Genomic DNA, 23,617 nt, shown 5'->3' on the forward strand with positions numbered 1-23,617 from the left:
GTCTTTGTTAATTGAAGTACTGCAGGGTGAAACTCTCGCACGCGTATCACTCGATGTTTCGACACACATAATCCAGAAGTTGAACAGCGAATAAAAAGCGAATGCACCTCTGCACCTGGCACGGATCTGTTGCAACCGAGTCTATGCACACTGGCCCTCTTTTTACGATAATAATAATAATATTATTAATATTAATATTAATAGTGAAACGAAGGGATCGTTATTTAGCAAAAGCTGGGGTTTATCAGTGAAGTCGCATCGCCAATCACTCGCATACAAGGTTGCGCGTTCTCCCTGGCTTACATTTCGACTCGTAGATCACTTGTCTTGGCAAGCATTGTCCGCCGTAGACAGACATCGGCGTTAATAAATATCTCGAGCAGCGACACGACGTGTGAATCATGTCTGACAACCGTCTCTTGTCATCTCGCTCTGCCAGCGAACGTGTATCACTATCAAGCTCGGTAGAAGATGAATTATTGCCCGTGCATTACCGACCTGTGAATCAGACAGATTCAAAAATTTTTGCCGCGAGATCGGTCTAATAAATGCGCAAAATTGGGACGAGCGTAAATCGGGTAAATGAAAAATATATTAATTGGCTTGAGATATTTTATTACTTTTTTCGGGCAGAACTTATGACTGTGACTGTATTTGCTGTATGTATTACGTTATAACGATGAAACGATGACAGTTTATTGATTTCATAAAATAATGACTCCAAAATTGCGACTGCATGGACGATAGCTCGCTGATACGCCTCTGCTTCTTTCTAGTCGGTTATCTCGAACCTCTTCACGTGCATTGTCGATGGAAATCTTCCATAGGATAGTAAAATATTTTCTACGAAGACATATGATAATTTGGATGTGTCGCAGATTCGAGAGAACCGAAATGCATTTCTCAGATTATTCCTGCGAACGGCGATTGCGCCGTGCGAGAGAGAGAGACTCGTGTCTCTCATGCGATCACAATGCGAAATCTACGAATTTGATTGTACTCAAGCTCACTGACGCATCAGCTCTGATATCGTGCACCGCTCAATCACATTTTCGTGTAGCAATGCACCGCCGAAACGCAAATGCAACGCACAGCCGTCAGAACGTCGGTAAGGCGAGCCTCGATCAGCCCCCCGAAGTGCAGCCATATTGTGTTCGTCTTCCGCGAGATCCCTTGTCGTACTTCCAATTTCATTTATTCTTCCGCTCACCGCAATTCCGTCTCTCTTCCAAACCCTTAAGCAAATAATAATAATTCGCCAAGAAAAGCAAAAAAAGTATCCCAATAATTTTTACTACGGCCCTGAGGGGATGCTGAAGACGAACTCGAAAAATATTGATAACACAAAGACAATCATCACTAACACAATCACGCTATCCTTTTCGTATTTCTTGTACATACAAAATTTGCGCAAATGTATATTGCTTGTACCATATTCAGCGAAGAATCTAACGACGCATGAGATCTGGCCACGTTTTATGGAACTCTTCGGAATCGACTCTGATCAGAATAATTCCGTTTCCCCTGGAAAAGACAATAGAAATCTAAGGAATAACGAAAATATTCCGATCGGAATCGATATCGAAGAATTTCATGATACGTGCTCTATTCTTTTTTACTACCCTTATAGAAATGTAATACTGATAAGTAATAATTTGGCCAGTGATAATTATTGAACGACAGTAATTATCACTGGCCAAATTATTACTTATCAGTATTACATTTCTATAAGGGTATACACTGCTGAACTAGCGCAATAATTTAGAGTGAGACAAGTATTTCTTCTCACTCTATCTTATATCAATATAGCAGTGTAGCGAAAAAGGACAGGTCTCTGTTTATACAAATAAACGAAATGTGGCTGCACAACATTGGACACTTGTATATTTCAAAAATATGTCGACAAAGATACATGACAAAAGGTATATATGACGAGAGTTCAACGATTTGATGAGCGTAATCTCTAATATAATCTTCTTCCATTGTTATACAGATAATTTATGGTCTACGTGAAGTAAAAAAGTTTAACATTTATTCGTTTCAAATTTACACGTTTCCTCGATTGTCCGTTGCAGCTACGAGGTGATCAATGTTCGAAACACATCCCAGTTGTTTCATTTGTTACAATCACCTCGTTATTCTGTGTTCTACTCTGTCACATCGTTGAACTTTTCTACACACGCACGTGTAGAAATCTTTCTGCAAACTTTTCGGATTTTTTTAAGCTTCTGAATTCAGAAAATGCGAAAATTAGGCAATTGTTACACTTACTGACAACTTGAGATTTCACATTTAAATTGTTTTTTGTTCCCAACACATATTTATGCTCTTATTTATTTTTGCACGTACTTTTATTGCGTAAAAGCAATTGTAATTTTGTTATCAATACGACGTAAACTTTGCAGAAAAATGTCAATATTCTGTCGATAAAGTTTTCAGCTTCAGCATCCCCTTAACTGTTGGCAAAGCAAGCGCACAAGGAGCATTTTTGTCTTTTGTCTTTTTTGAGAAATATTCTTTTTTTAAAGATACTCGCTTGTTGCCAATCGCACTTTGCAAAAGAAAAATACACACGCATACACGAAAAGAGTAAAGAAAGCACAATTTTGATGACTGTTCTGTGTGAACTTGTCGGGAAGGGGTTAACGAACCGCGTGACAGGCGGCAAAGGGAAAATCTTCGCAATGACGAGCAGTCACGTCAGTCACCCTCATATCTTCGTCTCTGTGATTTTTGCAGTTGAGAAAGTTACGGCCCGGTGAGGTGTTGGACGCAAAGGTGAGATTTGTGTTCGCAATAACACAAAGCTTACCTGCTAAGTGCCATCACCAGCGATCTTCTGTATCATATGTTGCACTGTTTTATTGTCTTTTTTCTTTTTTTCTACGGTGCCCGTGCCCCTTTTTGAATTTCTGGATTTTTCTGCGCCCTCAAGCCCACCACCCCTCACCCTACAATTTTGTAATATATTTTGCCCGCCCAACCCCACGCCCCGATTACCGCCCGAAAAGACAAAGCAGTAACTAAAAGAAAACTAAAATGAGCCCGGCGATGAAGTACCCAAAGAGGCAAAAACAACGCCACGCGTTGGACGGCAAATAATAATAATATTAATAATAATAATAATAACAATAATAATGACAACAATGACAATAATAATGGTGATAATAATGATGATGATGATGATAATGATAATAACGATGATAATAATATAATAATAATATTAATAAAATAATAAAAATATAATTCTGCGACATTTTTAGCTGGATTTTTTGGGGTTGCTGCTGCTGCTGCTGCCGCTACTGTCACACGCTAGCCGCTACTTTTTCAACCATTGCGGTTTAATATCGCGTTTTTTTTAATACCATGTGTTCGTGAGAGAGCACATTGACAAATAATTTACTGATCAATAATTTTAATTTTTTTTTATCTCACATCGAAACATCGGAGGCGCACCCCCTGTCGGGCAATCCCCGACACGAGCCCACCCCATGCAAACCCCCAGAAATTTGAATTGTAATCTCTTTCTTTCTCACTCCCCCCACCCCGCCCCGGCCCTTGCCCCACTACGTGTCTCTGTCTCTACCTCTGTCTCTCTATCTCATCTTTTGTTTTTTCACGCACCACATACAGACTAAGCTCGGCCGACTAGACGCGCTGCAGGAGAAAGAGGTTAGCGCAATATCTCTGTTGTGCGTGTACGCAAATATATACATACGCATTTATGTACAAATATTTATTTTGTGTACGGTTTTTATGCACACGTTATCTCGATATTTTTCCCATATACTTATGACGTACTTTTCGAATTTCCGATAATTATTTATACAGGATATCTTCGGATAACATCCAAAAACTTTACTTACAATAAATCGACTGTTACGTAAAATTTTAGTTATTTCCTTGCAAAATTTTACGTAGATTTATTCGAAACGATTTCGGCAGCTAAATTCCAAAATAAAAATTCACTTAAGATTTGCTGGAACATAGATCAAAGATAAAAACTCGTACGTTTTAACAAGAGACAATTTAATTTTTTTAATTTGTTTAAATTTGACTAACTGAGGAACTCGCTGCTGAAAAAGATACAATTAAATAAAGCTTCTGGATATTATTCGAAATCTGTATGTGTCTATATTTTGCAAAGGCCACTGTTCCCTCGCGCGATAGTTTTACAATAATCGACAACACGCTTCCAGATAGTGCTTTTGCATTGCGTCGATTTATATACGCAAACTCGTATATCTCTCTGGTGATTTGAAAAATTCTGCATTAAGGATTCGAATTCTGAGAACGTATAGATCGATTCAATGCGTACGCGAACGCGCAGCGTAAATTCTGCTTGATTCGAGCGGATACACCTGTACATTTTCTGCGGCTGTAGATGCAATTTAGGTGCAATTGTAATGGTGGTGAGAGATTGGTATTAATTTACGTTAAAGGTAATCGAGGGATAGATGAAATCTCATTGCTATGTACTTACTGTCAGTTTTCCTGTGAAAAAGAACTTGTTTGATATCTACCACCATTAAAGTACTCAAGTAGTCGCAGTAGAATTCGATTCAGATCTGTCGCAGTGGCGCAGTTTTACTTCAACTGAAATAACCAAACGAATAAAAAAAATCTAAAGTTGTTTCTCTCCTTCTTGATCTTTCCACGTTTATAATTGCATTATTAAAACAATTCGCGCGAATGTATAGAATTATTTTTAAATACACGAGTCGACAAGTGAAGACAGTAATAAATTTCCTCGGACGGTGGAAGGACAGCTGACACGAGGAATCGATGTCGAGAATTCGTATCGATCATTCCTACTACTTTGAATCACTGCGACAGATTTGAGGCCGAACAGTTTGCTCTTTTATGTCACAGATACATATATGTGTGAAATAACTTATTCGTGTAGATTTCTATGTATAGGTGTAAACATTGATCGTGCTCACACTATATGTGTCAAGTAGATCCGGCCGAAGTACTTTCATGTTCATCGTCAGCACACACACACACACACACGTGGCATCGTATTCGTATTCGTGCGTCGTGTATAACGTACCTCTTTGTAAATAATCCTAATCATCGAATTTCCTGCTAGACGAGCATTAAAACGGCAAATTAGTTGACGTTACGGGCATCAGATCGGTTCGCGGAGTGAGCAACCGTTTCCGCATTAGCATCTCAGTGTCATCGAAGCGGTAAAGCTAGTCATCCACGAATCATTCATATTTCATCTCACTGTTGAACCTGAATTTCTTACTTCTCTTCCCGAAATTTCTACGTATTTTACTTTTTTGTCCTCCTTTAAGCGCTTGAACTGATATCTTAATACCTAACACCGACGGCACTTACAAGAAGAAGTCGACAACATCGCTAACGATGTCCACTCTATTATCGAAGATTACCGTAAAATGTAGATTGCACTGACAGCGGTAACACAGCGTAGAAAATCGATTGATGACTATTTGATACGTAGTAATAGTGTATCGTGAGATATTTGGCATAATTCACGATGTGTCAAGAAAGTGATTAATTTATTACTCGAATCTTCGAATTCTCCTCTTTGCTTATTCCGATATGCGAAAAGTTACAGCTTTCGGTGCAACGTATAATCACGTCCTGACTAAAAGTCTCCCGACTGACGACGACTCTATGTAAATAATGATTAACCGTCGTTAATTCTCTCCGGTTTTATGTTTACACACGCGTGATTTGCACTTTCGCTTCGCGATTCACGCATTGACACCGTGACAAGGGCGTTTGTCATGTTTGTCTTACCTTCACGCGCGCCGAGCGTGCATTGTCATTTGCGAGACACCAACTGCTCATGAATAACCGCGAGGACATATATTATCATCGAGCAAATGAGTCCACATTCATCTTGAGGGTTGAGAACAGGCAGCGTGAGAATCTTCGAAAGTTGCCCTTGGATCATTTGTGTTCTCTTCTGTCTCTAGCAACTTTGAAGGATCCTGAGTCACGTTGCTGGTTTTCCTCAACCCTTTCACTCATCCGATTAATACATTCCCTGTATGTCTGCCTCCCCTCACCGACTATGCGACTATTCAAGGGATTCTTTGCGTGTATTTGAGTTGTATCACGTTACAATAATTCATTTGTTAATCGCGTGAAATGTCTTTTTTGCTCACGAACAAAGAGAAGCTTACACCAATGGAAAACACGTAAGTTAATGTTGCCTTGAAATCTCTAAAATAATTTTGTTGTGACATACAAATATAAGATAGAAAAGTTCTTTCAAAATTTTCCGATTAACGGCGATTTGAGAATCTTATGTTAGAATTACTGCTAGAAAACGAACAGAATACCCTTGAAATCGCAGGCTACGCAGTCACGTGGTTGGAGAAACGCTTACCACGAGAGTCGGTAAATCATCATACGAAACTACCCATGTGTATCGATCCCCATCTTCTTGCTAATCGATGCATCTTGAAAAAAAAAAAACGAGTTGTAGTATCGTCACTAATCCTTATGAGACTTACCCAATTGTGTGGATAACACACGGTGAACTAACGATTGAAACGTAACGCTGACTAACTATGTGAATTAATGATTAACTGTAAATAACGATAAGACATTTTTATAAGTGTAAATAAACGTAAGTAATGATTAATGGAAATATGCGAAGCCCGCATGAGCCGCAGATTTATCGGACGACGACCGCAACTTCCGTTTTTGTTTATTTTCCAATGATATTCCTTCTCGTAGTCAAAAAGAATGACTCGAAGTAAAATCACGAATATTATTCGCCGATGTATAAGATCGAAATCGGAATATAAGAAAATGCTTCTAGAAGCGGCAATTAAATGTTCATCTAACTTATTATTTCTGACAAATGTAGTATCGTAGCAAATGTAGTTAACTGCAGCAACTCGTAATTTGCATCTTCCTGATCCCGATTTCGCGAGCTCGCCGGACACAAAATTTCGAGATTTCGATCTTGCGGAAGCTGTCGCACGTCGCGCTTCGTATTTTCTCGCTTTCACTCGAAAGCTTTTCAATGCCTTTCACGTTGAGCGCGAAATGCATAAATTGCGTGTGCGAATTTGCTCACGTTGTTATTCGAATGGTGCAGCGTCGTCGTCCGAGCACAGCGGACATCAGAAGACCCAGCGTGGCGGACCTCGAGAATAAGATCAATCAGCCTAGCACACCTCTGCGAGATGTCGGACCAGCTGGACCACCCCAGATCGTCGATGTCCAAGAGTCGTACTCCGCCGTCGAAGGTACGTCTCAATTTTACTTCACTTAGTAAATTTTCTTCAATCACTTTTATATTTTATATTATGCAGGGTTATTTCCAAAAAACCATTCAGCATTTATATGGTAGATAGTATACATTTATGATAGTTAGCATCATGAATGACTTACTGGCTTTACAAAAAGCTTTACTGGCTTTTCCGCATGTCTTCTTTCCATTTTCTTTTTATAGAATCGCAAATTTCTTGATTAGAGTAATACGATGTCATTTTTAGACCTTATAACCTTGTAATCACCAAATAAGATCCGCAATTACCAGTTGATGACACCTGACTGATTGCCAGTGAAATCTTCTGTTGTGAAGTATGTACGGAAATTGAATGAGGACATACAGAACGCGGTTTATAAACATTGAAGTAAACATCGCATACGACACGTAAAAACCTAAGTCATTCATAATGCTAACATACAAAAATGTTTATATCTCAGAAACGATTGAGCTTTCGATCTATATTCACTAAGATTTTTTTTTATTCAGTATGTACTATCTACCATATAAATGTTGAATGGTTTCTTGGAAACACCCTGTATATATTTACTTACTATTATATTACACTATTATATTATTTACTATTATATTTTATATTACATGTATTTTATTTACTTTTACATATATTTGGTTTAATTATATTCAATTATATTCACTTTTATATTTTATATTATATTATTAATTTTTTTCTTCATGTCATATATGATTATATATATGAACACTTTAACTTTGTTTAAAAAGTTAACAATCTTTGTTTTCCGCAGACTCGACGGCGTATCTCACCGTCGCGGTGGAGGGCACGCCCGCGCCAACTTTCAAGTTCTACAAGGGCATCACTGAGATCATCGAGGGTGGCCGCTTCAAGTTCCTCACGGACACGGAGACCAACACGATCACCCTCTGCATAAGGAAGACGAAGCCCAACGACGAGGGCACTTACAAGATCGTCGTGAGCAACATCCATGGCGAGGATTCCGCCGAGATGCAGCTCTACGTTTCCGGTAAGACTCGCATCCAGCTCTGTCGACACACGTGCACAGACTGACAATCCAATAAATAATTTGAAGAGCTTTTCTCACATAATTAATAGACATTTTAATGTCGGCAATACCATTTTATACTTAAATTAACGTTTAGTGCATCTTGATACTTCAAGTATCAGTAAAAACAAAATGAAAACGTTTATCGATGCTCTGACATTTAACTGACAATACGGATTTTATAACAGACGCCAGTGGTATGGACTTCCGTGCTATGTTGAAGAAGATTAAGTATCAGAAATGGGGGCGAGAAGAGGTCGAGCAAGAAAAGGTGGACTTGAAGGAAGTCGAGAAGCCCATGCCAGCGTTGAAGAAGGTGGAAAAGGTATGTGTTTAGCTTCACCCACTCGTATACGAACTATGACACGCAAACGAAATGTTGCGGGAAATTTTCAATGAATCTCCCCTTAGTTTAGAACTAGTGAGATCACTTTATGTGGATATCATCGAATCTAAGATAAGTTCAATCGGAATGGAATCGTTGTCGCGTGTGCATCTGTCACTGTGCAACATGTTTACAATCATCATCGACGTAATATTCGTAACGTGGATGTGAATGCAATTTCAGCACGCCATTAACAGCGTGATGTCTTCGTGAATAAAGAAAACAGGTGATACATCGATTTCACGTACAAATTTAATCTGTCATCCGCCTGTTGAATTCTCTGTTTTCTAATTCTCATTATTCACTTTTAATCGACAACTGCGTCGTGACGAGGAAATTAATACGGAAGACTTCTCTACGACGATATTAACAGAACTTTGTTCACTTTTAACCAGTTTAGGATGAAATCGCACATCTCTCTCGATGTTTTTGATGAACAGTTAAGCTCGATGGGAGACATGATTTTTTTTATTCAGCTCGCATAGTTAACAGCGTCTACCGATTTCGCGCCGTGAAGTAACTTCCGCGACGATCGGTTCTCAAGATCTCATTCGCATTTTTGCCTGTTTTTCTCTTTCTTTCTTTCTTCTTTTCTTCTTTGTCTACCTTTGTCTTCTTAGTCGCTACGAAACGAGATACATGGACCGAGCTGGTATCAAGACGGCGAGGAAATAGTGATCTTGACGGAAGGTGTGGAGATCCTTCGAATTTCCCTAATCAGGAAGGGTGAAACTAATTGGAGCTGGCTCAAGGTTTCTGAGCGACCCCGCGTAGTGAACCCTGCAATGACGACGACATTACGACGATGACAATTTTCGAACACCGACGAAACGTTACAACTCATTGGGCGCCTTCTGCAGTTCTTTTTAAGGAATAATTGTAAAGAACTGCAGAATGGTGAATCTTGACCTTAACGTGCCACATTGTTGACTGTTAATCGCTATCGGAAAGTCTGCCACTTTACTCTCGCGCGACCAACTAAATTTCGACTATGCCACATATGTTCTCCATTTCTCCCCCTGGCCCGACTTTGTTGCGCGAGCAACGTAACTTTCTCTTCTTGTCCTTAACGTATGCATCTATACGTACATGTATGGTTTAGAGTTAATGCTGCACTTTGTATACTACATCTAACCCTCGATTCGAAACTTTCAATATTACCATTTCTGAATTATTTATTGAAGTTACTTATTGAAATTAATCATTCTAATTTTATGGTTGGTGATTAAAATTATCAATTACTTAAGAATAGCATTTATCTTTTATAAAATATTTTGTGAAAAATTTAATAGAAGAGTCTTTACTGATATATGTAATATTAATTAAAATTAGGAGACATTATCTTATACCGTATTGAGGGATAGCTGTATATTATTACACATTTGTCCATTAACAAGCAAGCACGATTAACGTAACTCAAGAGCCTACCGCTGGTAGAAAAAAAAAAAAGAAATAGTCACTTGCCAAGAACATGAACTGTTAAACTGAAACGAGTGAAATTGGCACCATTTCAAATTCATTGCATGTGACACTTCTCACATTGGAGAAGAAGCATTATCTCTAGACGCGTAGAAGTATCATAGAAAAAGATAAGAACTCTGATATACTTAAATTTATCATTTCAAATATTTGACAAGAATATTCAATATGATAAAATATACACCTAGTACTCTCAGAAATGTGTATGCATTATATAAATTAAAAAAAAAAAGAGAGATTGGTTTCTCACTAGGAAGGATACGATTGGCTGTCATTTCTTGTCAAAATTTTATTTCTATCGAAAATTTCTTTTCCAAATCAGAGTTCTTTGAAAATTGGTATTGGCTAATTGTATAAGAGTGGCATTAACCATGATGTGTGTGTGCCGGGCATGCAGGACATCTTCGACATTCAGCGCAGGCCAAGTTTGCAGGAGCTAATCGTCGACTGGCCAAAACTAGCGACACGCGCCAAGGAGAAGGTTCGCGAAAAAAAAGTCTTAAAGCAATATATACCTTGCATTAGATTCCAAAATGCCACAAAACAGAGAGCAGAACCGCCCCGCAAGGCTTCCATTCACTTCCTCAACGGTATTCTGGTTAATTAAGGATCTTCCAAGTCCGAATCTGCGTCTACTTCGACACGATTATCATTCTTTCGCGCTGAAAATCTTTCGTTTACTCAAAATTATAATTATGAATTCAAAATTGTATATAGTTAGATGTGTGATATTTCTTTATAGAATTGGCGCATCGAACTTTGGAAGTATATTGCGGTATTGCCGGAACGGTGCTTTTCAGTTCACGTCTCGATACCTCATGATAATTTACCAGAATACCTATCTTCTTCGGATTTTTCTAAACTTGATCCTCTTTGAGCAAGATAAGAGAGAAAAATGATGTTGCTGTAGCACAGCAAAGAGATCGGCTCAATGCGGACGTTGAAAGCGATCGATCTCTTTGCTTTATTAAGACAGATGTTACGTCAATCCGATTGTAAACAGAATGCAAATTGGTCGAAACAACGTAAGAGAAGCCAGTCAGTTACTCGCAAGAATTTTTCGATGCGGCACCAATATAATCGGACTTCGTGATTAGTCGACAGGCGAGTCAAAAGTTTCGAGAAATCGTTTCAAAATTCTTGCGACTATTGTACGATTGAGAGATCGCTTTGGCCTGCGCTTTCCTAAGGAACAGTCTCTAGAGATTTCATGACATCACGAAACGGACAAACGAAATAAGTCCTAAGTTCACTCTTGCAAACTTATCGCGGACTCACACGACTGAAATGAAAACTAACGAATCACGGCTGAATCATCCACGCTTCTCACGCTTAAAGGAGGCTTTATCATCCACATATCGCTTGTCATCACGCATGCACACGTTTACGTGAATGTTTTTCAACTAAAACACGTAACACCACGTAGGTTGTTAAGTAAATCATCATTCCTCGTCATTTCACTTCTCCCCGTTGAGTTATGTGATTTGCTCGTACACAAAATCACGAAATTTTCGATATTTGAAAGTATACAATAATAACAGATAACATTAACTGAAACTGATAATATTAATGATAACAACTGATCGCTCATAGTGTGTAACACAAGAGTACATTATAATATACTTTGTAATACACTTAACAACTTTGTAACCATCGTTGCGGATGATGCATAACTCATAATGACGAGTAGCGATGATCTCTTTTTCCGGAAATTCTGAAATAACGAAGAATAGTACGGTACAAGATATAGAATTAGCAACGACTGAGTTTTAAGGAAAAAAAAAGAAAACAGAAAGGAAGGATTTAGAAATCCGTGTTGATCTTTTTCCCGCTGAAAGCGATCAGTGAGCAAGATTGATCACCCAAAATCGGCAAGACGCTGTGATCGCGAATGCCTTTTGTTGTTTCTAGAATAATGGATCGCGTAGGCAATCCCTGGCCGAATTAATTCCCGACTGGCCGACCCTACATCACTTCACCAGGACGCAGGTTGGACCGATTCTCACGTGAATCAATCTCTCTCAGCAGTCTCACGTGATATCGATTATCTGTTTGCCTGTCGCTATTGCTCGACAATCCTCTCGAAACTCTCTTTCTCTTTGATCAGCTCCGGAACTCACTCTATTTTTCTGTCACTCTATCTCTGGACGACTCTTCCCACAACACATTAATCGATCTGTTGCGGACTCTACTACCGTTTCTTCTACCTTCACAAATTAATGACGCTCTGTTATAAATGAATTAATTTCCTAAGACTCAGCTTACATCGCTGTCTCTGGAATCGTTGCATCTTCCCACTCGATCTCTATAGCTTTACTTTTCTCAATTCTTCTATCGTTTCTCCGACGGAAACTCTGTATAACTGTTTAACTCTGGAAGCGCTTGAAGAGGGATTTTAATTTATGACATCTTCAATAATGAGGAAAAAAGAAATTTGTCGCATTAAATAATTGAAATTGAATAAAAGAAACTACTTTTTTCACTTAATATTATTTTAATGTAAAGTTTCTTTTATTTAATTATATATTTTCAATTGAGAATTACTTACGATATTCCGGCACTATTATGAATTTACATGTTTGAATTTACACAAATTTTATTGTGTCGATTATATATAAAACCATTATCCACAATTAGAATCCCTTATGTCAAGTTAATATCTTTTCTCGTCGATGTGTTAAATGTGCCGTTATCAGAACGCCTTCTCCAGCAACTATCTTCTCGCACAACTATCTTGCTCGACAATAAATATCTTTTCCTCTCTCTCTTTCTTTCTCTCCGAGGAAGCCCACCTATTCTTATTCTTCTCAAAGCTGCATAACGCAACTCTTAACTCTTAACTAGCTAGCATGATGAGTCACAGGCTTGAAAGTCCGATCAGCTCTATCAACGAACGGTCGATCGAGCTTTTTGTCGATTTTCCACGTTTTTCTCTAGAATCTTTTTTCTAGAGTCCGTCCCGAAGTATTCACGGAGACTCCGTCTTCGTCCCTTTTTCTTTTTCTTTTTTTTTTTTCGTTGTCGCCCTCCTGCTCACACAGAGAGGCAGAGGTGTATTTTACGATTTTTCCACCGATTTTTTGTCTACTTATCTTTTTATATCGCCTAGCATAGCGACCGCTGTCGAACGATATTACTGGATTTCTACCGGCCGCCTTTACGGACGTGATCCACGTTTAATCGGTGGTTCTCTTTCGCAGAAACCGGAAAGCTTCCTGAAGCCATTGATAGATCAATACGCCAAGGAGGGCAAGGACAAGAAAGTCACATTCGAAGCGAACTTTACGAAACCGAACTGCAAGCCGAAATGGTTCTTCCGAAAGGACGTGAGTGTTTCTCGAAAATTGTTTTAATATTTATTGAGAAGATTCTATTTTTGATAAATAATTTTTACAACCTAACTTTGTATGCAGGAATTATTCCCGTCAGCCAAGTACAAATTCAAAAACGAGGAAGACTGCTACCAGCTGGTCGTCCTCGGACCCAAAGTCGAAGACACCGGAAAATATACAATTGAAATTTCCGGTGTATCCAGCACAGCCTTCCTCAACGTGGATGGTACGCAACATATTTTTCCTATAAAACAAATTCTTTTTCTTCTTAACAGAGAAATCTTTAATTAAATTCATCATACTTCTTCCTTTTCCAGAACCTGATCCAACGTACACCTTCACGAAGCCGTTGCAGAAGAACATCAGCGGCTTTGCCCAGCATGAAGCTTACATGGAATGTACAGTCAGTTCCAATATGGCGCAGGTACTCTGGTATAGGGGCAAAACAAAACTCGAGGTAATTCATTGTACTAAAAGTTCGAGTAAATCTACATTTGTTATTTTTTCTCGTGCTAATCGAATGTTATTCCTCAGGATGGAGATGTGTATAGTATCTCCAAAGACATAGCCGGCGTTTGTCGGCTAACTTTAAAAAACGCGACTCTTGAAGACAGCGGCGAGTATTCTTGTAAGATAAGCAAACAAACGGACAAAACCGAGACGACTCTTTCCATAATTGGTACGTATCGCTTCTTTTTTATTGTAACAATTCGTTTCGAAGACATACAATGTGTGACATTTCGTATAAAAGATCGAGTTCGCAAAATTTTTGTTTTCACTACACTGAAATTCGCTAATAAGCAGTGAAAGAGGATTTATATTAATATTAGGAGAGAGTCTAAAAATTGCGATCGCGTAAAAAGGTTTAGCATATATAAATAATATAATAATACTAATGCTTCTTTTTTTGTTGAAGCAATAAAAAAATTATTTAAATGACGCCTTTCCTTCTTTAGAGTACCCTTACAAATTCGTCAAGGTGCTGAAGCATCAGCAATTAGTAGAAAAAGAGGCGATGGTTTTGATTTGCGAATTAGACGATGCCGCGGGTGAAGTAAAATGGTTTAAAGGCGACCAGGCGATTACGCCTGATAAGAGGTACATATTCTAATATACCAATCTTTTAAATGCCGAATTATTAATTAATTTAGGTAATTATATAAAAAAGCTTGTACCTCTCGAATTTCAAAAATATATTACTTTAAAATATTATAGTTTGATCCTTCATTATACATATGCACATAATATAATATAATATTCCTCAGATTTCTATTATCATTTCTATTGTCACTAGGGAAAACGGAATAATTCCGATCAGAACCAATTTTAAAAAGTTCTATAATATGTGTCCAATTTTTCTGTTTGCATTAAAGTAGATGTTAATTTATGTTAAAAACCAATGGGAAACTTTGGTTCAAATTTGTAATGCGAAGCGTCAATTTTATATTTTTCATGGCAATGTAAAATGCAATTAAAATATTACAGATTATTCAGAATTTCACCTTTTATATCTTAAATTTTAAGATTTATTTCTTTAACTTTAAAACGTTAAATTAAATAAATCCGAAAGAGGTATAATTTCTTTTTATATAATATTATATTTTGTGATTTATTATATTTAACATTTTGTATTTCTTAAGATTTCACTGTTTATAAATAATTTTTGCATTAGGGTGCAAATCAAGGAAGACGGCAGGAAACGAAAACTCACCATTAAAGACTGCAAGGTCACCGATGCTGGACTCTACTCCTGCGTGAGCAACGCTGACAAGACAGAAGCCGAAATTGTGATAATGTGTATGTATAACACAACTTCATCTTCGATTTATTCTCGATGTCTCACTTCCGGAGTAATCACATAACAATGTACTTCTATGCATATTACAGACGCCAATCGCTTCAACAAGAAGCTGAAGGACACGGTCGCAGTCGAGAGGGAGAAGTTGGTGCTGGATGTCGAGCTGCAGGATCAAACCGCGCCAGCCATATTCTACTTTAATGGCGAGAAGATCGAGCCGAACGAGAGGATAGAGATTAAGAACCTGGGCGGTGGTAAGCACCAGTTGGTCTTCAATCGAGTGGAGATGACAGACGATGGCGAGATTATGTGCGAGAGCGGTCAGCTGACCAGCAGTTGCAAGCTTACCGTGAGGAAAGGCGAGAGTAAGCCTATAGTCGACTTCCCCGACAAAGTCGAAGGACCCTGCAGCGCACCACTGACCTTTGTCGTGCCTTTCAAAGGTAACATTTATCTTTTCAATAAACAAACGAACGCTGGATTAACATATCTTGAAGTATTGATCTTGCATACATATTTTTTTAGCATTTTTGTTTGATATTTTATTAATATATAAATATATTTTGTAATTTATTTTTTTCTATTTACTTACATCAAATATTTTAAATATTTCAAAGTTCTACTAGACAATATGATCTTTTTGAATATTGCAAATACATCTTTTAGAAATACTGAAATGTCAAAGTCATCATTTGTACAACATCAAGTACTACACATTAAAAATATTATACGTTATTGAATATCTTTACGATAACGTTCTGTCAATGATTTTTTTTTTATTGGATTGTTACACGACTTAAATTCTGTGAAATCTCCAATTATTGCATCCACGTCATGAAATTTTATATTTGCAATTTGTACAGTCGATGGCACCAAACAGAGTCAAGTGGAAGCGAAGCTGATGAAGGACGGCAAAGCACTACCTCTCAAGGATGTCGAGATTGTTGTAGGCGAGGATAAGATCACATACAAGATCAAGAAACCTCAACGCGAGTCGTCTGGAATCTACCAGCTCAAAATTAGTAACAATCAGGGCGAAGAAGTGAAAGACGTCAATATTATTATGCAAGGTTCGTACTGTTCGCATAAGAATAATTACATACAATTAGTTTGATCCTTAGTGGCCTTATATGGGTATTTCGAGTCCGGATAGTTTTATTCATAGAAATTTCTCAACATGTTGAAGGGTTCCGGATTTTCTGCCGCCTCCTAAAAAATATTACGGGTAGGGGAAACTTGTTTTAGAAACTTGAAAGTATATCCATGAATTTTTATAGATTTTTCGAACCACTTTAAAGATATGATAAAAGGGCCGGAATCAAAAGACCCATGTAGGACCACATGTGGTGTTGTTTTTCACATAAGCCACTAAGGGTTAATAAAATCTTATATATCTACGTTACTTCTCATTTTCACTTCTACGATTCGTTAGACGTTCCGTCTGCACCGACCGATGTCGACGTCAAAGATATTTTCCACGACTCATGCGTCGTGTCCTTCAAACCGTCGAAAGATGACGGTGGCTCACCTATCACGAAATACGTCATCGAGCGTCTCGATCTGAGCCTGAAGTCGCAATGGGAAAACGTGGGCGAAGTCATGCTAGGCGAGAAGTGTGTCTATAAGGTGACGGATCTCGTGACGAAGAAGGAATACAAATTCCGCATACGGGCGTTAAACAAACTCGGCTCCAGCGAACCGGCGCTGTTTGCCAAGCCCGTCTTAGCCAAGGATCCATGGGGTAAGTTTCCCTAACCAGAATTAATTGAGGAAAGAGTATAAATAAACGAACAAACTTTATATTTTTTTAAATGTAGATATTATATATATTGTATAAATAATATTTATTCACACACACATTAAAATAACTATTTTTTTTAATGCCTAAGGTTACGAAAGTTTCTTTAAATTAATAAAACAATTCCTCACATAAATAAAATGATTAAATCGAATAGTCTAATTTTTTGTCACTTTTTCCAATATTCTGTTTTCATTGCCTAATTTTATTTTATTATTGCGCTATTGAAAAAGAGAAAGCAGTGAAAGGAAAATGTTCTTGCGTGTTCCAGATGAACCAGGCAAACCCATGAATGTCGATATCACCGATTGGGACAAGGACCATGCTGACTTGACATGGACGAAACCCGACGACGACGGCGGTGCACCGATCACCGGGTACATAATTGAGTACAAGGAGAAGTTCGGCAAAGAGTGGGTCACAGGCAAGGAAGTAGGAGATGTTACTCAAGCGACTGTTGACGGTCTGAAGGAAGGCACACAGTATGAGTTCAGGATACGCGCAGTGAACAAGGCCGGTCCTGGCGAACCCTCCGATACCACCAAGCCTATCATAGCGAAATCTCGATTTGTGAAGCCATATATTATCGGTGATGGCCTCACAAATCTAGTCATCAAGAAGGGACAAGTTATCAAGTTTGACATTAAGTACGCCGGCGAGCCAGAGCCAGAGGTACATTGGTTCCTAGGTCAAAAGGAGATCTTCCAAGACGCGGCGGAAAGGATCACGATCGACAAGTACGAGAGGAATACCGTGTTGACGGTCAGAAAGACCACCAGACCTGATTCCGGAAAGTACAAACTGTTGTTGAAGAACAGCTCCGGTACCTGCGAGAGCACTAGCGAGGTCGTCGTTCTTGGTAAGCTTTTTGAACAGATCTTGTTAATATCTTCTTGAAGTTATATGTATCTTCTAGACTGCAGAGTGCAGAGTGCAGAGTGCAGAGTTTTTTCAAGAAATTGGAAAGATTTTGTCTTTTATAAGAACGTTTTGCACGACATATCGTGGGACAAATTTTTAATTTTTAAATCTCTTTCCTAATTTGGCGATCATATTCTTCACAGACAAACCATCGATCCCGATTGGACCCCTCAAGACGGAGGAAGTACGCTCCGATCATGTCAAAGTCAAATGGGACGCACCCGAAGATAACGGCGGTACCGAAATCACCGGTTACGTGTTGGAAAAAATGGATATGGATACTGGACGATGGATTCCAGCTGGAGAAGTCGGTCCTCACGAGAAGATCTTCACGTTCTCCGGCCTGACGCCCAAAAAGAAGTACAAGTTCCGAGTCAAGGCCGTCAATAAGGAAGGCGAGTCTGAACCATTGGAGGTCGAGGAAGCTATTGTCGCCAAGAATCCTTACGGTAAGAATACATTAAAATAGGAATATTTTGCATGGATTTAAATAAAATAATTAATATATGATGATGAAAGTTAACACAAAACTCGTACGGAAAATTTTTATACAAAAGAGAGCGGCCAAATTTAGCCTGATTTTTTGTACCCCGAAAATATCTAATATTTTTGTATATTATGAAAACTTACGACATTTTCGAGGTACAGAAAATCGGACTAAACAGACTTGGCCACACTCTTTACATAATTTTTTTTTACAGATGAGCCTGGTAAGCCTGGCAAGCCTGAAATCTTCGACTACGACAACGTCAGTGTGTCCCTGAAATGGGAGAAACCAAAAAGCGATGGTGGACGAGTGATCACGCATTATACCGTCGAGATGAAGGATAAATTCGCCGTCGACTGGGTTGAAGTGATGAAAACCACTGATTCGACTCCTGAAGCTAAAGTAGAAGGCCTCAAGGAGAAGATGGTCTATCAATTCCGCGTTCGCGCTCATAATAAGGCTGGTCCTAGCGAGCCTAGCGATCCTACGGACAACCATCTCTGCAAGCACAGGAATCGTAAGTTCAAATTTTCATCATTCGAGCTTTATTCTTCTCATTATAGCGTGGCGTATTATTAGAAGTTTGGTATTACAAGTTATTGGATTTATGAAACAAACGTTTTTGCTAAAACAAAATTGAGCTCGATTTGAGATATTTTATATATTATCAAAAAGTTTTATTATCTAAAAATCACTTAAACTTAAGAAATACTTGATTTTTAACAAAACTTTATAAAAATGACAATAGAAAAATGTAAAGTGGGAAAGAATTTAAATGAACGAAAGTCATTTAGTATTGTATGTATTATATGTATGTATATATTGTATGTATATAGAGAGTATATATTATTTTTTAGAAATGCTCTGCACATGCAAATAAATAAATGATAAAAATTATTAGAATTAACTCGCAGTTGTAAGTGTGTAAAATTATTTTATTACTAACTAAAGTTGAAAAAAATATTTTCAGTGAGACCGAGAATCGACCGAACGAACTTCAAGTCCATCATCATTAAAGCTGGCCGCACACATAAGTGGTCAGTGGATGTTAGTGGTGAACCTCCGCCAGAAACCAAATGGATTTGGAGGGACAATATCCCGCTGACTACCACCGAGCGTATCAAGATCGACAATGTCGACTATCACACCGATTTCACAATCGTCAATGCGATGCGCAAAGATACCGGAAAATATACTTTAGTCGCCGAAAACGCCAACGGCAAAGACGAAGAAACCGTCGAACTCACAGTACTAGGTAAATGAAACTATAGAATAGAATCATATTAGTTTGCTATTATGTTAGTTAAATTTTATAAAAGCTACATTTTTTGTATCACGTGTCATGTGTGGATAAAAAACTTTATATTTAATTCACCGTTTAGTATAACACGGTAATAAAATTAATTTAATTAATAGATTATATATATATATATATATATATATATATATATATATATATATATGTATGTATATACATACATACACGCGCGCTTTATTTTACATACAAATGGATCTAAAGAAAAAGAAGAACACACACATACATTGTGTTTAAAATAGAAATTTAAAGGAAATATTTCTTTCCTCACAGGAAAACCAAGCGCGCCTAAAGGACCTCTAAAAGTCAGTGATGTCACGAACACCACGGCTAAAGTGAAGTGGGAAAAGCCTGAGGATGACGGTGGTGTGCCGATCAAAGAATACGAGATCGAGAAGATGGACACGAAAACAGGGAAATGGGTCAGGGTGGGCAAGGTGCCTGGGAACTCTCCCAATACAGAATTCGAAGTTACCGGCCTGAATCCAGGAAGCGAATACAAATTCCGCGTAACAGCTGTTAACGACGAGGGCGATTCGGAACCTTTAGAAAGCGATCGTGGCGTCATTGCCAAGAACCCATATGGTGCGTCAATATTTTTCAGACGTTTAAGTGATATATTAAGATCTGATTTATCAATTCAAAGTACATATTCGAACCATACAAGATATTTTGAAAACCTTTATTCAAGAATATATTTTTAATTAATAAAATACTGAAGAGAATTGTCAAAGAAATTCAAAACTTTGATTATCCAAATTTAACTGTTAAGATATTAAATCTCAAAAGGTTAAGATATTAAATCTCAAATCTCTATCTTTTATTCTTAAGAAGAGAAAACAAATGCAGACTTGAATGTATTTTTAATATTATTAATAATATAATTCTCCTTTTCAGATGAACCGTTGAAGCCGGGAACGCCGGAAGTCACGGATTACGACAACGAATCCATAAGCTTGAAGTGGGCCCCGCCCGAATTCGACGGAGGAGCGCCGATCGAGAAATATATCATTGAAAAGAAAGATCGCTACAAGCCTGATTGGGAGAAGGCCATCGAGGTGCCTGGAAATCAACTCGACGCCAAGGTACCGGACTTGAAGGAAAGGGGCGAATATCAGTTCCGAGTTATCGCCGTGAACAAAGCCGGACCTTCACCTCCATCTGATGCATCGAAGATGCAGATCTGCAAACACAAAGCTCGTAAATATTTGTTAAATCTATCTCTCTCTCACACATTTTTATTACATTATTTTATTATATTTTATATCATTTTATATTTTATTAGATATGTATAACGTTTTTAATATTCCGGCATCGCGAATATTCAGGATACAAATCCGTTTGTTTCAGTGAAACCGAGAATCGATAGAACGAACTTGAAACCGATCATCGTGCGAGCCGGCAAAAGCGTCAAGTACGACGTGGACGTACAGGGTGAGCCGCCGCCAGAGATCAAGTGGTATCACGCCAACAGCGAGGTGAAATCCGGCGAGAATATCGAGATCATCAATGTCGACTACAACACGAAGATCACTATTAGCGACAGCTTGCGCAAGAACACCGGTGTATGGAAAATCAAGGCTGTCAATTCTCACGGCGAGGATGAAGCGGAAGTTGAAATAACAATATTATGTGAGTTGCAAGTACCACATCGGTTTTTTTCAAACACTGAAAGTATAAATTATAGATTCTTGAAAGAAGTTTTTCGCGCGTTATTTTGTGGTTATTCTTGCGAGTTATTATTATGACAAAACTATTCTTACTATTATTTTTATTATTATGTTTGTTATACGATCTCTTTCCTACGCAGCGGCTCCTGGAAAGCCAAAGGGACCGCTCAAAGTGGCGGACGTCACGAAGAACGGCTGCAAGCTGAAGTGGGAGAAACCAGAAGATGACGGCGGCAAACCGATCACTGGTTATCAAATAGAAAAATTAGATAAATCAACTGGCAGATGGGTACCTGTCGGTCGTACCGCGGATACCGAAATGGACGTAAAGGGTCTTCAAGAAGGACACGAGTACGAGTTCAGAGTGAAAGCTCTGAATGAGGAAGGAGAATCAGAACCGCTCGTGTCAGATGGTTCCACGCTCGCAAAGAATCCTTATGGTAAGTTTAATATTATATTAAACCAATACAAAAATTGTTAGATGATGATTAATATAAATACTGTATGCATATTATTCAAAAACGTCGAGTTCAATATTTTAATATAAATTAGTAAATTATTTTTCTATCTTATCAATGTCTGTGAAATTATATTTTGAAATTATATTTGACGTAACTTCCTTTCGACAGATGTAACCAGCAAGCCTGGAACACCAGAACTTGAGGACTGGGACGTCGATCGTGTGGATCTCAAGTGGGAACCTCCCAAGAACAATGGCGGTGCAGCGATCACCGGGTATATCATCGAGAAAAAGGAGAAACCATCTTCGCATTGGGAGGAAGCTCTCGTCACCGACTCGCCTCAGCCGAAAGGCCGCGTTACCGGCTTGAAAAAGGGTTCTACTTATCAATTCCGCGTTCGCGCTGTTAACAAGGCTGGACCGTCGGAGCCCAGCGATCCAACCAAACCGCATGTTGCTAAAGCGAGATTCCGTGAGTATATTTTATTTCATTAGCTGACAGACTAATAATAATTATTAATATAAATAATAATTATTAATATTAATTATTATTATTATTATTATTATTATTATTATTAATATAATAATTATTATAAATAATTATTAATTTACACACATAAAACATTTTGTAATTGTTAGATAAAAAGTTAATCAAATTAAATTTTTATTTAATACGAATGAATGATGAATTTATAATAGTTACATCGAAATAAAAAGAAATTTGAGATAATTATATTATTATTTCTCGTAGTGAAACCGCACATCAATCGTGACAAACTGCAAACTATCAAAGTCAGAGCAGGCCAATTGGTCAAGCTCGAGGTTGACATTGAAGGTGAACCTCCTCCAACTGTTACATGGAGCTTTGCTGGTGCACCACTCCAGACCGGAGCCAACGTGAAGATTGATAACGAAGACTATCTCACCAAGATCCAGTTGACGAATACCAGTCGTAAATTAACTGGCAAATACACTATCAAGGCTGTGAACGATTCCGGGCAAGATGAAGCTGACGTAGAAATTAATATACTCGGTAGGTAAAAACGTGAATAAACTATATATATTTTTTTAGAGAATTATTTTAAAATATTTAATAATTTTCGCGTTTAATGAATTGTTATTTACATTTTAGTAGATTAATAAATTTTACATTTAAAGAACTAAAAAAGTGTTTTTATAACGTATATCCTTATTTGAAACACTATATAATTTTTCAGACAAGCCTGGAAAACCGGAGGGACCACTGGAAGTCACGGACGTGCACAAGGAGGGATGCAAATTGAAGTGGAACAAGCCGAAGGACGATGGTGGTCTTCCTCTATCCAGCTATATAGTGGAGAAGATGGATGTGACAACGGGTCGTTGGATGCCAGCTGGTATCGTGGATCCTGACAAAACTGAGCACACGCTTACTGGTTTGGAGCCCGGCAAGAAGTACGAGTTCCGTGTGAAGGCTGTAAACGAGGAGGGAGAATCGGAGCCTCTACAAACCGATACCGCCATCTTAGCCAAGAATCCATATGGTAAAGTATTACGATTTGGATTATAACGTTCGCTTTATTTCATAAATATTTAACTTCAGTGTTCAGAAATGCTTAATAGATACTATAGTTTATTTGGTTTTATTTGTGATATAAAATTAATAGTAAGAAAAATGATAGTGCTTTGTAT

At 38.1% G+C, this 23,617-nt stretch overlaps 1 protein-coding gene across 24 annotated transcripts in view; it reads left to right on the top strand.

The window, feature by feature from the left end:
* The window catches only part of LOC116846989 (twitchin), a 105,189-nt gene that overhangs the window by 49,258 nt on the left and 32,314 nt on the right, over nt 1–23,617 (top strand). For 23 of the 24 annotated variants that reach the window (XM_032821494.1, XM_032821495.1, XM_032821496.1 and 20 more), the window contains 25 exons: nt 2,740–2,778; nt 3,634–3,672; nt 7,088–7,238; nt 8,026–8,262; nt 8,490–8,626; nt 13,366–13,491; nt 13,579–13,723; nt 13,815–13,954; nt 14,032–14,176; nt 14,454–14,595; nt 15,170–15,294; nt 15,385–15,738; nt 16,159–16,365; nt 16,728–17,036; nt 17,365–17,952; nt 18,158–18,463; nt 18,716–19,018; nt 19,472–19,756; nt 20,090–20,401; nt 20,714–21,016; nt 21,167–21,448; nt 21,627–21,926; nt 22,116–22,418; nt 22,698–22,979; nt 23,164–23,469. In XM_032821494.1, the coding sequence (XP_032677385.1) occupies nt 2,740–2,778; nt 3,634–3,672; nt 7,088–7,238; nt 8,026–8,262; nt 8,490–8,626; nt 13,366–13,491; nt 13,579–13,723; nt 13,815–13,954; nt 14,032–14,176; nt 14,454–14,595; nt 15,170–15,294; nt 15,385–15,738; nt 16,159–16,365; nt 16,728–17,036; nt 17,365–17,952; nt 18,158–18,463; nt 18,716–19,018; nt 19,472–19,756; nt 20,090–20,401; nt 20,714–21,016; nt 21,167–21,448; nt 21,627–21,926; nt 22,116–22,418; nt 22,698–22,979; nt 23,164–23,469 (5,866 nt within the window). The remainder of the gene's footprint in view (nt 1–2,739; nt 2,779–3,633; nt 3,673–7,087; nt 7,239–8,025; nt 8,263–8,489; nt 8,627–13,365; nt 13,492–13,578; nt 13,724–13,814; nt 13,955–14,031; nt 14,177–14,453; nt 14,596–15,169; nt 15,295–15,384; nt 15,739–16,158; nt 16,366–16,727; nt 17,037–17,364; nt 17,953–18,157; nt 18,464–18,715; nt 19,019–19,471; nt 19,757–20,089; nt 20,402–20,713; nt 21,017–21,166; nt 21,449–21,626; nt 21,927–22,115; nt 22,419–22,697; nt 22,980–23,163; nt 23,470–23,617) is intronic. The other variant, XM_032821518.1, reaches the window with a different exon arrangement.

The sequence above is a fragment of the Odontomachus brunneus genome, unplaced genomic scaffold, assembly GCF_010583005.1.
Source record: "Odontomachus brunneus isolate Ranch 3 - 2012 unplaced genomic scaffold, Obru_v1 Obru_scaffold_072, whole genome shotgun sequence".
Taxonomy (NCBI): domain Eukaryota; kingdom Metazoa; phylum Arthropoda; class Insecta; order Hymenoptera; family Formicidae; genus Odontomachus; species Odontomachus brunneus.